We start from the raw sequence: 13,113 nt of genomic DNA, 5'->3' as shown, positions 1-13,113 counted from the left end.
TGTTGTTACTGAACCCCTGTCGTTGTTGTTACTGAACCCCTGTCGTTGTTGTTACTGAACCCCTGTCGTTGTTGTTACTGAACCCCTGTCGTTGTTGTTACTGAACCCCTGTCGTTGTTGTTACTGAACCCCTGTCGTTGTTGTTACTGAACCCCTGTCGTTGTTGTTACTGAACCCCTGTCGCTGTTGTTACTGAACCCCTGTCGCTGTTGTTACTGAACCCCTGTCGCTGTTGTTACTGAACCCCTGTCGTTGTTGTTACTGAACCCCTGTCGCTGTTGTTACTGAACCCCTGTCGCTGTTGTTACTGAACCCCTGTCGCTGTTGTTACTGAACCCCTGTCGCTGTTGTTACTGAACCCCTGTCGCTGTCGTTGTTGTTATTGAACCCCTGTCGTTGTCGTTGTTGTTACTGAACCCCTGTCGTTGTTGTTGTTACTGAACCCCTGTCGTTGTTGTTGTTACTGAACCCCTGTCGTTGTTGTTGTTACTGAACCCCTGTCGTTGTTGTTGTTACTGAACCCCTGTCGTTGTTGTTGTTACTGAACCCCTGTTGTTGTTGTTGTTACTGAACCCCTGTTGTTGTTGTTGTTGTTACTGAACCCCTGTTGTTGTTGTTGTTGTTACTGAACCCCTGTTGTTGTTGTTACTGAACCCCTGTTGTTGTTGTTGTTACTGAACCCCTGTTGTTGTTGTTGTTACTGAACCCCTGTTGTTGTTGTTACTGAACCCCTGTTGTTGTTGTTACTGAACCCATGTTGTTGTTACTGAACCCCTGTTGTTGTTGTTACTGAACCCCTGTTGTTGTTACTGAACCCCTGTTGTTGTTGTTACTGAACCCCTGTTGTTGTTGTTACTGAACCCCTGTTGTTGTTGTTACTGAACCCCTGTTGTTACTGAACCCCTGTTGTTACTGAACCCCTGTCGTTGTTGTTATTACTGAACCCCTGTTGTTGTTGTTACTGAACCCCTGTTGTTGTTACTGAACCTCGTTGTTGTTACTGAACCTCGTTGTTGTTGTTACTGAAGCCCTGTTGTTGTTGTTGTTACTGAAGCCCTGTGGTTGTGGTTGTTACTGAACCCGTCGTTGTTGAACCCCTGTTGTTGTTACTGAACCCCTGTCGTTGTTACTAAACCCCTGTTGTTGCTACTGAACCCCTGTTGTTGCTACTAAACCCCTGTTGTTGCTACTAAACCCCTGTTGTTACTGAACCCCTGTTGTTACTGAACCCCTGTTGTTACTGAACCCCTGTCGTTGTTGTTACTGAACCCCTGTTGTTACTGAACCCCTGTCGTTGTTGTTACTGAACCCCTGTCGTTGTTGTTACTGAACCCCTGTTGTTGTTGTTACTGAACCCCTGTCGTTGTTGTTACTGAACCCCTGTCGTTGTTGTTACTGAACCCCTGTCGTTGTTTTTACTGAACCCCTGTCGTTGTTTTTACTGAACCCCTGTCGTTGTTTTTACTGAACCCCTGTCGTTGTTTTTACTGAACCCCTGTTGTTGTTACTAAACCCTGTTGTTGTTACTAAACCCTGTTGTTGTTACTAAACCCCTGTTGTTGTTACTAAACCCCTGTTGTTGTTACTAAACCCCTGTTGTTGTTACTAAACCCCTGTTGTTGTTGTTACTAAACCCCTGTTGTTGTTGTTGTTACTAAACCCCTGTCGTTGTTACTGAACCCCTGTCGTTGTTACTGAACCCCTGTCGTTGTTACTGAACCCCTGTCGTTGTTACTGAACCCCTGTCGTTGTTACTGAACCCCTGTCGTTGTTACTGAACCCCTGTTGTTGTTACTGAACCCCTGTTGTTGTTGTTGTTACTAAACCCCTGTTGTTACTGAACCCCTGTCGTTGTTACTGAACCCCTGTCGTTGTTACTGAACCCCTGTTGTTGTTACTGAACCCCTGTTGTTGTTACTGAACCCCTGTTGTTGTTACTGAACCCCTGTTGTTGTTACTGAACCCCTTGTTGTTGTTGTTACTGAACCCCTGTTGTTGTTGTTACTGAACCCCTGTTGTTGTTGTTACTGAACCCCTGTTGTTGTTACTGAACCCCTGTTGTTGTTGTTACTGAACCCCTGTCGTTGTTACTGAACCCCTGTCGTTGTTACTGAACCCCTGTCGTTGTTGTTATTACTGAACCCCTGTTGTTGTTGTTACTGAACCCCTGTTGTTGTTACTGAACCCCTGTTGTTGTTACTGAACCTCGTTGTTGTTGTTACTGAAGCCCTGTTGTTGTTGTTGTTACTGAAGCCCTGTGGTTGTGGTTGTTACTGAACCCGTCGTTGTTGAACCCCTGTTGTTGTTACTGAACCCCTGTCGTTGTTACTAAACCCCTGTTGTTGCTACTGAACCCCTGTTGTTGCTACTAAACCCCTGTTGTTACTGAACCCCTGTTGTTACTGAACCCCTGTTGTTACTGAACCCCTGTTGTTACTGAACCCCTGTCGTTGTTGTTACTGAACCCCTGTCGTTGTTGTTACTGAACCCCTGTCGTTGTTGTTACTGAACCCCTGTCGTTGTTGTTACTGAACCCCTGTCGTTGTTGTTACTGAACCCCTGTCGTTGTTGTTACTGAACCCCTGTCGTTGTTTTTACTGAACCCCTGTCGTTGTTTTTACTGAACCCCTGTTGCTGTTACTAAACCCCTGTTGTTGTTACTAAACCCCTGTTGTTACTAAACCCCTGTTGTTGTTACTAAACCCCTGTTGTTGTTACTAAACCCCTGTTGCTGTTACTAAACCCCTGTTGTTGTTACTAAACCCCTGTTGTTGTTACTAAACCCCTGTTGTTGTTACTAAACCCCTGTTGTTGTTACTAAACCCCTGTTGTTGTTGTTGTTACTAAACCCCTGTCGTTGTTACTGAACCCCTGTCGTTGTTACTGAACCCCTGTCGTTGTTACTGAACCCCTGTCGTTGTTACTGAACCCCTGTCGTTGTTACTGAACCCCTGTTGTTGTTACTGAACCCCTGTTGTTGTTACTGAACCCCTGTTGTTGTTACTGAACCCCTGTTGTTACTGAACCCCTGTCGTTGTTACTGAACCCCTGTTGTTGTTACTGAACCCCTGTTGTTGTTACTGAACCCCTGTTGTTGTTACTGAACCCCTGTTGTTGTTACTGAAACCCTGTTGTTGTTACTGAACCCCTGTTGTTGTTACTGAACCCCTGTTGTTGTTACTGAACCCCTGTTGTTGTTACTGAACCCCTGTTGTTACTGAACCCCTGTCGTTGTTGTTACTGAACCCCTGTCGTTGTTGTTACTGAACCCCTGTCGTTGTTGTTACTAAACCCCTGTTGTGTTCTGTCTGGCTCACTGTTTGTCTTCCTCTTTTCCAGGTGGCCAAAATGTCCAAAAACAAGAAGAAGAAGTTAAAGAAGAAGCAGAAGCGTCAGGCGGAGTTGTTGGAGAAGTGCATTCTGGATCTGGAGGAGATGGAGAAGGCTCCGGGGAGGGGAGATGAGGAGGATGAAGATGAAGAGGACCCAGAGTCTCCAGTCTCTTCCAAACAGCAGCGGACATATTGTGCTCCTCTCAGACAGGTTTCCTTACAGGAGACATCCAGCCAAGACACAACCGGTGAGTTTCTGGAATTCAACTCATTACAAATGTATTGTCTCTCAAGGGGAAGTTGGTTTAGATTAGTCTTTTTCAATCATGGGCCTGGAGATCCACACTGGGTTCTACAGGCTTTTTGCTCAGCACTGATGCACCTGACTCAACTAATCTACTAATTATCAAGCCCAGCTGGGCTGGGACAAAAACCTGCACACCCAGTGGGTCTCCAAGACCAGGATGAAAAACAACACAGAATCAGACTAATTAGAAGGGAACTAGTAGTCCAGCCTCCACTAAATCTAATGATGTGTTCTTTTCTTGTTTATCCAGCGTACATTGCGGGTGCGGAAGTTACGCGGATCGTACCAGAAAGCATAATAACTGAGGTAGAGGTGAACTTTAACGGCCTTCGTCCAGAGGAAGAGGAAGATGAAACAAAGGAGAGGAAGGCACAGTGGAAGGAGGAAGACCAACACAACGGTAACACAGACCCAGCAGAAGATCACGTTCTTCTTCAGGAGTCAAACCCACAGGAGTCCATATTATCAAACCCACAGGAGTCCATATTATCAAACCCACAGGAGTCAATATTATCAAACCCACAGGAGTCAATATTATCAAACCCACAGGGGTCAAAAAAGGTGTCAAATGGTCAGGAGTCTCCACCTCCTCAACCCGTGTGTAACGGCCTGGTGTCCCCAGAAACAGAGGAACCTAAGACCCCAGAGAGTGAGGGGAGTGGAGCTCTACCCAGGAAGGTGACTGAGATAAGGAGAGAAGCATCTGAGATGGAGTCAACAAGCTTCAGGGTCCGTGAGGAGGAGGAGCTGTCACCGGAAGAGGAGGAACAGGAGAAGAAGAATCAGGAGGAAGTCACGGAGGAGGCGCAGGATAGGAGTTGGGAGGAGGAGGAGCAGAACAGGAGTCATGAGGAGGAGGAGGCCACAGAGATGCTGGATAACATCCAGTATGGAGGAGAACAGGAGAGTCTAAAGGATGGTGAGTAGACCATCTTGTTGTGAACATTACGCTGCTATGCAGGGTGGAGCACGTTTGTTCCTAAGCTGAAAAAAATGTAGGAGCACAATGAAAAAATATGATGTAACAACGTTTTCTTTGTCGTAACTGTAAGAACGACGTTCATGAATCTCCATGGCACCCAAGGGCTGCTCGATGCAACAGTTATCATCTGGGTGATAATTTTTCTAGATGCAGGGTGCTCCTAAATAAAAATGCAGGGCAGTAAAATGGTCTCACTTTCAGGGCTGCTTGTGGTACGCTCAGGGCTGCTCTATTCAACCAGGGTTGTTATGATTGAACAAAGTGGCTCATCTGACTTGATGCAACAGTTTATCATTTTCTGGGTGATAATGGCTGGTTGTTTTCTCCGCCTTCCCGCACTGGTGCTCCTAAATAAAAATGTCAGGTCGCACAGTAAAATGGTCTCACTTTCAGAGCCCTGCCTTGTGGTGGAGCTGTGTCTCCATGGCTCTATGTTTATCTCTATTCAACCAGAAGGTTAGTTATGATTGAACAAAGTGATCGCCTCATCTGACTTGTAAGTACAGTAGTTTGTGTTTGTCCTTTATTTTACTGTCAGGTCAGTGTTGAAATGGCTGGTTGTCTTCCTCTCCGCCTTCCCCTTCCTCTCTCTCTCTCCCTCCCTCCACCTTCCCCTTCCTCTCTCTCTCTCTCTCCCTCCACCTTCCCCTTCCTCTCTCTCTCTCTCTCCCTCCACCTTCCCCTTCCTCTCTCTCTCTCTCTCTCCCTCCACCTTTCCCTTCCTCTCTCTCTCTCTCACTCCGCCTTTCCCTTGCTCTCTCTCCCTCACGCTCTCTTGGGATGCAGCCAAACTAGCAGCAGGAAACCTCCTGGTCAACCCCCTGGAGCCAGTTAATGCAGGCAGACTGAAGGTCAAGATAGCAGACCTGGGGAACGCCTGCTGGGTGGTGAGTATCTGTGCAGATGACCCAAGGGATTTCCTGCTTAAGTCTACCAGGTATCGATGTTGCCTGCCTGCTTAGTTGAGCTTGCCTGGTGCAATGGAAAATGGGCACCCTCCAGATAGACTCACTGAAATGCTCACTCTTAGTCAACGGGACTACTAACTACTGTTTCTACTCAGATCAGGGTCTACCTGTCTCTCTCTATTTGATCTGATCTGAGTAGAAACCGTAGTTCGTAGTCCCGTTGACTACCTGTCTCTCTCTATTTGATCTGATCTGAGTAGAAACTGTAGTTCGTAGTCCCGTTGACTACCTGTCTCTCTCTATTTGATCTGATCTGAGTAGAAACTGTTGTTCGTAGTCCCGTTGACTACCTGTCTCTCTCTATTTGAGTAGTCTGATCTGAGTAGAAACTGTCTCTCTCTATTTAGTTAGTAGTCCCGTTGACTACCTGTCTCTCTCTATTTGATCTGATCTGAGTCGTATTTAGTAGTCCCGTTGACTACCTGTCTCTCTCTATTTGATCTGATCTGAGTAGAAACTGTAGTTCGTAGTCCCGTTGACTACCTGTCTCTCTCTATTTGATCTGATCTGAGTAGAAACTGTAGTTCGTAGTCCCGTTGACTACCTGTCTCTCTCTATTTGATCTGATCTGAGTAGAAACTGTAGTTCGTAGTCCCGTTGACTACCTGTCTCTCTCTATTTGATCTGATCTGAGTAGAAACTGTAGTTCGTAGTCCCGTTGACCTTTGTCTCCTCCGCAGCACAAGCACTTTACAGAAGACATTCAGACGAGACAGTACCGTTCTCTAGAGGTGCTCATTGGCTCTGGCTACAACACACCAGCTGACATATGGAGTACAGCCTGCATGGTAAGACTGGACAACAACCACTTACACACTTTACATGCATACATACTGAACAAAAATATAAACGCAACATGTAAAATATTGGTCCCATGTTTCATGAGCGGAAATAAAAGAACACAGAAATGTTCCATACCCACAAAAAATGTATTTCTCTCAAATGTTGTGCATAAATTTGTTTACATCCCCGTTAGTGAGCATTTCTCCTTTGCAATAGATAATACATCCACCTGACAGGTGTGGCATATCAAGAAGCTGATTAAACAGCATGATCAATACACAGATGCAACTTGTGCTGGGGACAATAAAAGTTCACTCTAACATGTGCAGTTTTGTCACATGACAGTGCCACGGTCTCAAGTTTTAAGGGAGCGTGCAATTGGCATACTGCCTGCAGGAATGTCCACCAGAGATGTTGCCAGAAAATGTCATGTTAATTTCTCTGCCATAAACTGCCTCCGACGTCGTTGTAGAGAATTTGGCAGTACGTCTAACCGGCCTCACAACCACAGACCACGTGTAACCACGCCAGCCCAGGACCCCCGGCTTCTTCACCTGTGGGATCGTCTGAAGGAGTATTTCTGTCTGTAATAAACCCCTTTTGTGTGGAAAAACTCTGTTTGGCTGGGCCAGGCACCCCAGTGGGTGGACCTATGCCCTCTGTTGTGGCGTTTTCTGTCATTAAATGTGAATAATGTATATTATCAAATCAATTCTCTGTGTATTCTGTATTTCAAAGAATCACAGAATAGTAATTAACTAGGAAGTTGGGGCACCACGGAAAAATGTTTATAGTTTCAATTTCCCTGACTAACTTCAGATATTTTGTTATCTTGTCGATTAGTCTTCTGTTAATGTATTACCTCATCAGTCTCATTACTGAACGTCTCAAACCCTTGGATATTTGCACGAACCCTGACATAGATCATGAATCAGCAATATACAAATTGGCTTCATTATTTATTTACTAACTAACTTAGGTTGTCTTAGATGGATCACAAAGTTAAGGACTAGAATTCCCTTTATTACTAGCCAAGTAAATTTCCTGTTTAGGAAGTAGATAATATTTAGAATGGCTGACTGTCTTTCTCCCTACAGTATAGTGTCTGTTTCCTGTCTGTGTTTTGTTGCTATTTATGTTTATAGTTTGTTTTCTTGTCTCTGCAGGCTTTTGAGCTGGCTACTGGGGACTACTTGTTTGAGCCCCATTCCGGGGAAGATTACTCCAGGGACGAAGGTAGTGATACGTACTCTGCTGCTTGATTTGGATCTACTTAAGCTGGTCTTTTCCTGTTTTAGTGTTTCGATGGTTGTCTCTACGCTGTAGCAGTCTGTTTTTAATGTATGTTGAATACAGAGCTATATTTTATATTTTCATTTGAAAATTTTCATTTGAAAATGGCAGATATGTACATATGTTGGAAATTGCTTCAGCTGCCTAATATGCAAGGAAGAGCCATTTTGGATTTGTGATATTAACCATTGGCCTACTGTGAAAAGCTTTACCAAAATATGAATGCGTTGTCATTTAATCTCCATCACTTTTAGGGTTTTAGTTGGTCCTAATTATGAATTAATGATTTAAAAATCAACTGACGCTTTTTGCAGTAGGTGGATTCGATGGTACGATACTGTGCAATGCGTTTGGTGGTACACTATTGTATGATTTGAATAGTAGTCCAGATGACAATATAAACACCACGGTTTGTGTAAGTCCTTTAAGTGATATTAGTTGAATAGCCATTTGGGCTCTCAAACCCTGTTCCTGGAGAGTTATGGTCCTGTAGGTTCTCACTCCAACCCTGTTCCTGGAGAGTTATGGTCCTGTAGGTTCTCACTCCAACCCTGTTCCTGGTGAGTTATGGTCCTGTAGGTTCTCACTCCAACCCTGTTCCTGGAGAGCTACAGTCCTGTAGGTTCTCACTCCAACCCTGTTCCTGGAGAGCTACCGTCCTGTAGGTTCTCACTCCAACCCTGTTCCTGGAGAGCTACCGTCCTGTAGGTTCTCACTCCAACCCTGTTCCTGGAGAGCTACCGTCCTGTAGGTTCTCACTCCAACCCTGTTCTTGGAGAGCTACCGTCCTGTAGGTTCTCACTCCAGGACCCTGTTCCTGGAGGCTACCACCCAGGAACAGCTTCTCAGGAGGGTAGCTCCAACCCTGTTCCTGGAGGAGCTACCGTCCAGGAACAGGGTTGGGTTCTCAGGAGAGTAACTCCAGGAACAGGGTTGGAGTGAGAACCTACAGGAGGGTAGCTGTCCAGGAACAGGGTTGGAGTGAGAACCTACAGGAGGGTAGCTGTCCAGGAACAGGGTTGGAGTGAACCTACAGGAGGGTAGCTCTCCAGGAACAGGGTTGGAGAGTCCTGGTTTAGCATACGTCAGCTAGCCTGGTCCTATACATTGTGCTTTTAGCCAACTATTCCATTATTGTCATGCCATATATTTCCAGAAGAGTTGGCAGCAGCAGTTATAGTCCATCTTTAAAGGGACAGTTTCCCAGATATTTTAAACCTCGTCTTGGACTAAAAACCACGTTCAGTGGAGATCTTCCATTGAAAGCGCTTTTTAGTCCAAGAAAACCTGTTTGGTGTTTATTGGACATTATTGTTATGAGTAAATCTATGATCATGTGATGTTGGGTACCTACTTGCATTCCTGTGTCTATTTCCACTATAACAAATTGGAGCCATATTTCTGAAGATGGTGCCCACATATCCCCACCCCTTTTCCTACTCATCCCTCATTCACCTCATCCCTACGTTACTCTTCAGCTGTTCTCCACCTCCTTTACCTAACTGTACCCTGCTTTGCTCACATCTGCATGTGCAGTAAACTTTTTCAGTTTGCAGTGGCTTGATTGTTTCAGTGGCGTGTTGTTGGCTGAGAAAAGCCCTGGGCTACGCTACATCTAACTGGCACGCCTTGGCTTGTGCAGCCTTATAAGGAGGAATGTCATTTCAGTTTACTCTATGATGTCTTCAGGTTCTGCTGTCAGCTACAGCTATCTATCTCCTACTGCTCACACCTTGCATCTAAACACTTCCTTATAGATTGGCTGTGTGTGTGTGTGTGTATACTGCCGTGATGAGTTTCTAACAGCTAACCCCAATGAATGATTTCATTGCCATTCTCCATCTTACTGGCGTGTCTTATGTGAAACAGAAACCAAGTATCTTGCTCCAGATGTGTTTGTGCCATCTTGCCCAACTCCTTTGGTCATTGTCACAAGGCTTCAGTCCACTGATACAGAGGCTTTCTGCACTTAAAAACCTTCTTTCAAACCACTGCAGTTGTTTATGTTGGCAAAGAGACTGTGGGCTTTTCTCTGTAGAATTAGAATCATTCTAGTGTTTTGTCGTACATCTGCGTCATTTCATGCCATTACGCCATCATCTTTATCCATTTGTCTTAATATGCTGCCACTTGGCTCTGTTCTGCTTCTTCACCATCCCCTCTATTTCCCTGTATCCCCTGCTTTGTCTCCCTCCTCTCTTTCTGCTCTCTCCTCGTTCCCTGTTCTATCCCTCTCTCTCTCTCTCTGTGATCTGCCCGGGGCCTCCAGACCACCTGGCTCTGATTATTGAGCTGTTGGGAAAAGTTCCCCGTCACTATGCACTGAGTGGGAAATTCTCACAGGAATACTTCACCAGAAGAGGTATGCTACTGTGTGTCTGTGGCCTGCCCTGGGGGACGTGGGAGGGGTGTGGGAAGAGTAGGGAGGTAACGCAGGCAAGGTCCTCTGACTGCAACAGAAGCCCCACCATCCCAATTGCTAACATTCCAATGTCCGGTTGGTACAAACTATAGTAGGGATTGTTTGAAGTTCAATTCAAATCTCCCGACCATCCGGATCTAAGCCACTATGGCACCAATGTTGAAGAACATTTGCTAATCAACTTGATTGGAGGTAAACCAACACACTCCTCGTCATGAGCTGCCCAGCCATTACCGAGAACCACATACTGGATTTTTAACAGGGTCATTTAGCATTAGGTGAAAAAATGTACATTTCTTGCCCCAACCTAACATATAGCTCAATATGTCGGTGTTGGATAAGGAGGAGACGACAGCATCCATAAATTGATCATTGGACTTTTCACCTTTTTGCACTGAAATATGTTTGTAAGGCCAACAGTTACTCAATAGAGCAAGCTACAGTAAGAAAAAGGTAGACAGATTTCAAACAGGACAAACACTGCAGTTAGCTATGCTACATTTCATCGACCTAAGAATAACCAAGACTACAACACGCACCATAGCCCAAAATGTTTAATTTAAGAAACGGTAAGCTAGCTATGTTGAACTGCATATAGAAAATGGTTGAACCCCATACGCACATGTAAGCGCAAGCTTCGGTTCAGTTGTGCACTGCAAGTGTGCAAATGCATGCTAGCAACTTACCAGACTGACAGCAGCGCTGTTTCAAACATGTAGAGTAAATTCTGGCATTCGGATAAAGTGTCAAGTTACTTTTCAGTGTGTGCCCAGAAAATCTGAATGTAAAAACTAGTCTGGGTGTGATGGTGCTGCACAGGTAAAACATCAGAATCATTGCCTGCTTGAGTACGTTTGCATACAGTGTTAATTTGATTATTAAATTGATTATGGCAGTAGGCAAATTATGCGTCTTGCTGGAACGGAGGTGAGACCAGCTCTGACTCTCAAGGGACGAGGTTATTGCCCTCATCTGTAAGGTGCACGCCATTTATATTGTACTGCCCAGGAACACACTGCTAGATGGTAGAGGCCTATTGTACTGCCCAGGAACACACTGCTGGATGGCAGGAGGCCTATTGTACTGCCCAGGAACACACTGCTGGATGGTAGGGGCCTATTGTACTGCCCAGGAACACACTGCTGGATGGCAGGGGGCCTATTGTACTGCCCAGGAACACACTGCTGGATGGTAGGGGGCCTATTGTACTGCCCAGGAACACACTGCTGGATGGTAGAGGCCTATTGTACTGCCCAGGAACACACTGCTGGATGGCAGGAGGCCTATTGTACTGCCCAGGAACACACTGCTGGATGGTAGGGGCCTATTGTACTGCCCAGGAACACACTGCTGGATGGCAGGAGGCCTATTGTACTGCCCAGGAACACACTGCTGGATGGCAGGAGGCCTATTGTACTGCCCAGGAACACACTGCTGGATGGTAGGGGCCTATTGTACTGCCCAGGAACACACTGCTGGATGGTAGGGGCCTATTGTACTGCCCAGGAACACACTGCTGGATGGTAGGGGCCTATTGTACTGCCCAGGAACACACTGCTGGATGGTAGGGGCCTATTGTACTGCCCAGGAACACACTGCTGGATGGTAGGGGCCTATTGTACTGCCCAGGAACACACTGCTGGATGGCAGGAGGCCTATTGTACTGCCCAGGAACACACTGCTGGATGGTAGGGGCCTATTGTACTGCCCAGGAACACACTGCTGGATGGTAGGGGGCCTATTGTACTGCCCAGGAACACACTGCTGGATGGTAGGGGCCTATTGTACTGCCCAGGAACACACTGCTGGATGGTAGGGGCCTATTGTACTGCCCAGGAACACACTGCTGGATGGTAGGAGGCCTATTGTACTGCCCAGGAACACACTGCTAGATGGTAGGGGTGTAGTGTGGGCATACGCCTGTCACATAGAAATGCAAACACCCAGCTGGTTGACAGAGAGCCGGGCCATCTCTATGGGCTTGTTGATGGCCTCCTCCCACTGGGCCATCTCTATGGGTTTGTTGATGTCCTCCTCCAACTGGGCCATCTCTATGGGTTTGTTGATGTCCTCCTCCCACTGGGCCATCTCTATGGGTTTGTTGATGGCCTCCTCCCACTGGGCCATCTCTATGGGCTTGTTGATGTCCTCCTCCCACTGGGCCATCTCTATGGGTTTGTTGATGTCCTCCTCCCACTGGGCCATCTCTATGGGCTTGTTGATGTCCTCCTCCCACTGGGCCATCTCTATGGGCTTGTTGATGTCCTCCTCCCACTGGGCCATCTCTATGGGCTTGTTGATGTCCTCCTCCCACTGGGCCATCTCTATGGGCTGGTTGATGTCCTCCTCCCTCTGGACCATCTCTATGGGCTTGTTGATGTCCTCCTCCCACTGGGCCATCTCTATGGGCTTGTTGATGGCCTCCTCCCACTGGGCCATCTCTATGGGCTTCTTGATGGCCTCCTCCCACTGGGCCATCTCTATGGGCTTGTTGATGTCCTCCTCCCACTGGGCCATCTCTATGGGCTTGTTGATGTCCTCCTCCCACTGGGCCATCTCTATGGGCTTGTTGATGGCCTCCTCCCACTGGGCCATCTCTATGGGCTTGTTGATGATGGCCTCCCACTGGGCCATCTCTATGGGCTTGTTGATGTCCTCCTCCCACTGGGCCATCTCTATGGGCTTGTTGATGGCCTCCTCCCACTGGGCCATCTCTATGGGCTTGTTGATGGCCTCCTCCCACTGGGCCATCTCTATGGGCTTGTTGATGGCCTCCTCCCACTGGGCCATCTCTATGGGCTTGTTGATGGCCTCCTCCCACTGGGCCATCTCTATGGGCTTGTTGATGATGGCCTCCCACTGGGCCATCTCTATGGGCTTGTTGATGGCCTCCTCCCACTGGGCCATCTCTATGGGCTTGTTGATTGCCTCCTCCCACTGGGTTTGGACCAAAAATCAACTTCCATGGAAGAGATTCTCTTTAAAACACACCACTTCGATCCAGCTAGTTAGGAGAATGTAACTTA

The 13,113-nt window shown here is 46.7% G+C and overlaps 1 protein-coding gene across 2 annotated transcripts in view; it reads left to right on the top strand.

Moving 5' to 3' along the window:
- LOC118360451 (SRSF protein kinase 1-like) overlaps positions 1-13,113 on the top strand; it is a 39,448-nt gene that overhangs the window by 16,049 nt on the left and 10,286 nt on the right. The window contains exons 9-14 of one of the 2 annotated variants that reach the window (XM_052484733.1): positions 3,340-3,580; positions 3,890-4,558; positions 5,408-5,508; positions 6,270-6,377; positions 7,539-7,608; positions 9,935-11,945. In XM_052484733.1, the coding sequence (XP_052340693.1) occupies positions 3,340-3,580; positions 3,890-4,558; positions 5,408-5,508; positions 6,270-6,377; positions 7,539-7,608; positions 9,935-10,179 (1,434 nt within the window). In that variant the 3' untranslated portion in view covers positions 10,180-11,945. Of the gene's footprint in view, positions 1-3,339; positions 3,581-3,889; positions 4,559-5,407; positions 5,509-6,269; positions 6,378-7,538; positions 7,609-9,934; positions 11,946-13,113 lie in introns of those variants that run through there. The other variant, XM_052484732.1, reaches the window with a different exon arrangement.

Source organism: Oncorhynchus keta, chromosome 28, assembly GCF_023373465.1.
Source record: "Oncorhynchus keta strain PuntledgeMale-10-30-2019 chromosome 28, Oket_V2, whole genome shotgun sequence".
Classification (NCBI taxonomy): domain Eukaryota; kingdom Metazoa; phylum Chordata; class Actinopteri; order Salmoniformes; family Salmonidae; genus Oncorhynchus; species Oncorhynchus keta.
Note: the sequence above shows the minus strand (reverse complement) of the source record. Positions and strands in the feature narration are given on the sequence as shown.